At 38.9% G+C, this 2,717-nt stretch overlaps 1 protein-coding gene across 1 annotated transcript; it reads left to right on the top strand.

The window, feature by feature from the left end:
- The first annotated feature begins 385 nt into the window (after positions 1 to 385).
- On the top strand, positions 386 to 1,550 carry LOC116661262. The gene is made up of 2 exons (XM_032472902.1): positions 386 to 436; positions 808 to 1,550. Exon 2 carries the CDS (start codon positions 816 to 818, stop codon positions 1,548 to 1,550), a length of 735 nt encoding a protein of 244 aa, XP_032328793.1. The 5' UTR covers positions 386 to 436; positions 808 to 815.
- Positions 1,551 to 2,717: the final 1,167 nt, after the last annotated feature.

The following is a 2,717-nucleotide window of genomic DNA, read 5'->3' as shown; positions in this document are numbered from 1 at the left end:
TAATTAGAAGCAGGAACCGCCTCATTCATTTTTCTAAACACAGAACTGTGTTTGATGCTCAAAATAGCTGTGAATCAGTGAAAATTTCAAATTAGCAGTAGAATGTGATGGAAATAAGAGATTTAAGCTGTTCTCCCAATAGAAGACAATTATATACTCATCCATCCGTCTTGACTGATTAATCAGAAACAGGTTTTTGTTTTTTTAATTTTCTTTTTTTTGAGAAACAGGTTTTGAAACCGATGATGGGCTTTGGAAAAGCTGGCTTCAAGAAGGGCCTAAAATGACACTTGTCAGTTCAGTTAACCCATCTCAAACAGATACATCTCAGGGAAAAGTGGTGAAGACTTACCGTTAAGCACTATATCCCCATTCCTGTGGGAGTTCTATGACAGTTGGAACTGTACTGTTGGCTGGAGTGGGTTGATTTACGCAGGTTGGTTATATAGATCATAAAACAAAACAAATGACACAAGAGTTTGTGATGAGAGCAAACAGGATAAAGAACTATGCAGAGGGCTCGATAAACTGGGGGAAGCGGTTGGGGAGCCAAATAGGGTGAGGGAGAGAGACTGATAAGGAAAAATTAGAAGAAGGAGTTAGTAAATGAAAGGATAACAAATAGTATTAAATGGGCGTATTTCTTTTGGACAGTCTCCTAAAGTTTCTTCGGAGTTCCCTTCTCACCTAAGACGACTGAGTTCCTTCCCAGCAAGCACCTGTTAGAAGAACGGCAGGGACTGTGTAAATGGGATGAACTATTGTCCATTCTTTCCTCCTGATGCTACCTTGCTTTTGTCTTCCTAGATTTCAAGATGTCTAACAATAAAGTATTTGGTGCTGTGACACCCACCATCCTGCTGCTGAGCAAAGACCCCACAGACTTCTACATAGGGCGACCTCTGTGGTTCAGCGTTACCTTCGTTTATATTTCAGTTGTGTACATAGTGCAAATGACTTGGCTTGATCTGGCGAAAGACTTCCAGTGCCACGGGAATATCTCTAAATCCTGTGTAGCCGAGTGCTATGAGAGCCACTTCACTAAACCTGTCCTAGGCGTTTGGTACTTGGTTGGCTTTGCCTTTTCCTCCGTCTTCTTTGTGATGGAGTTTTTTGTTTCACAGAGTGTGCATAAGCAAATCAAGATGCTAAAGAAGCAACCTTTAAAAGAGAACTCCAGCGACACCGACAAAAAGGCAGACCATGTTAAAATAAAAGAAGATGAGATTTTTTACTTATCCAAGGAAAAACATCTGTTGGCAATGTATCTTGTCTACTTTTTTGTACAGTTGTCTATACAGGTGATCTTCTTAGTCATTCTTATTCACTGTCACCTACCACTGATTAAAAAATCCATTTGGTGCAGTACCCACCTGTGTCACGGACCTTATACATGCGTGGTTATGGGGACGCAGGAAAAGATAATGTCCATCATACTTCTGGCTACAGTCTCAGTGGTTATCATGACTTTCTGTCTTATGTTCTTCGTGTACACCATTAACGCATATGTAACTCTGTCTAAGACATACAGAGTCTGCATTAAATTCTGACAGTAGCCCTGATGATCATCACTGGTTATGAGATAAGGAATGGAGGCCATAGAAGCCTAGAGTGGTCTTGTATTGAAGCAGTACACATTCTAGCCTTACGTTATGTTCCCAGAACATGGGGACATAGATAACCTACATCTTAGAAAAATAAAATTTGGAAGTGTGACAAGCCTGCTTTTTTCTCATATAGGTAATCATTTTATTTTCCTAAAGAAAAAAAAAAGAAGCAGTTTTCAGAATATGTCTAAGTAAGGAATCTGAGGGCACTTCACCCTCCAGTTTTGATATCCCATCATAATGAAATTTTAAGAACTATTATTTTCCATTTACTTGATTCATAACTTAGGATTAAAGTTAAGAGAATTTACATAATGAGAATTTTAGAGGGAGGGACACAGTGGGAAATAACATTTGATCAAACATAGCTTCTTTAATGTATTCGTATAGTAGCTGCTACAACTTACAATGTTCTTAAAATAATCTCTTCTAAAGTTTCCTTAATACTTAAGTGAACCTCAATGCAGATGTTTCAAATAAAGTGAATGTCAAATACTTGGTATAAGTAGAGAAGATAAATGAATTAGAAAAACTGGAAATAGTATGTTCTTAGAGCTTCAGAGGAAATGACTGAGTTTCAGATACGCATTGAGAACAGGGAAAGGAAGAAAACAAAAGTAACAAATACATTTCTGTAACTGAACTATATTTCCCTTGACACTTTATTTCATTATTACCAACTTCTATCTTAGTTTCAGCAGGCTGACCTCATACATGTGCAGGTGATTAAAATTTGAGAAGCAAATTCTTCATAGAACAATTGAAGGTTCTTACACTGGTGGAAGACTTGAACTGTAAATCCAGTCTCAGCTGTGGTCAGTGGGGTATGAATATATTTGGGGACCAGGGAATTATCATACGGATCTTCAAAGAGCAAGAGAAGGGGTTCCTTATGAATAAAGGTGGCTCGTCGTAGAATAAACAGCAACTGAGAACATGAGATCAGAGGATATTGTACGGACATGTATTCACAGAGTCAGGCATTGACAGGGAGTACTTGAATGGCAGCCTGAGACTCCCTGGTAACATATGGAGTTGTTTTGAACTCTGTCCAGAGTCAACAAAGTGAACTGGCAGGATTCCCTTCTGGTGATGGGTGCGCTCTCCCTG

The sequence above is a fragment of the Camelus ferus genome, chromosome 34 (assembly GCF_009834535.1).
Source record: "Camelus ferus isolate YT-003-E chromosome 34, BCGSAC_Cfer_1.0, whole genome shotgun sequence".
Classification (NCBI taxonomy): domain Eukaryota; kingdom Metazoa; phylum Chordata; class Mammalia; order Artiodactyla; family Camelidae; genus Camelus; species Camelus ferus.
This window is presented reverse-complemented; position numbering and strand designations above follow the sequence as displayed.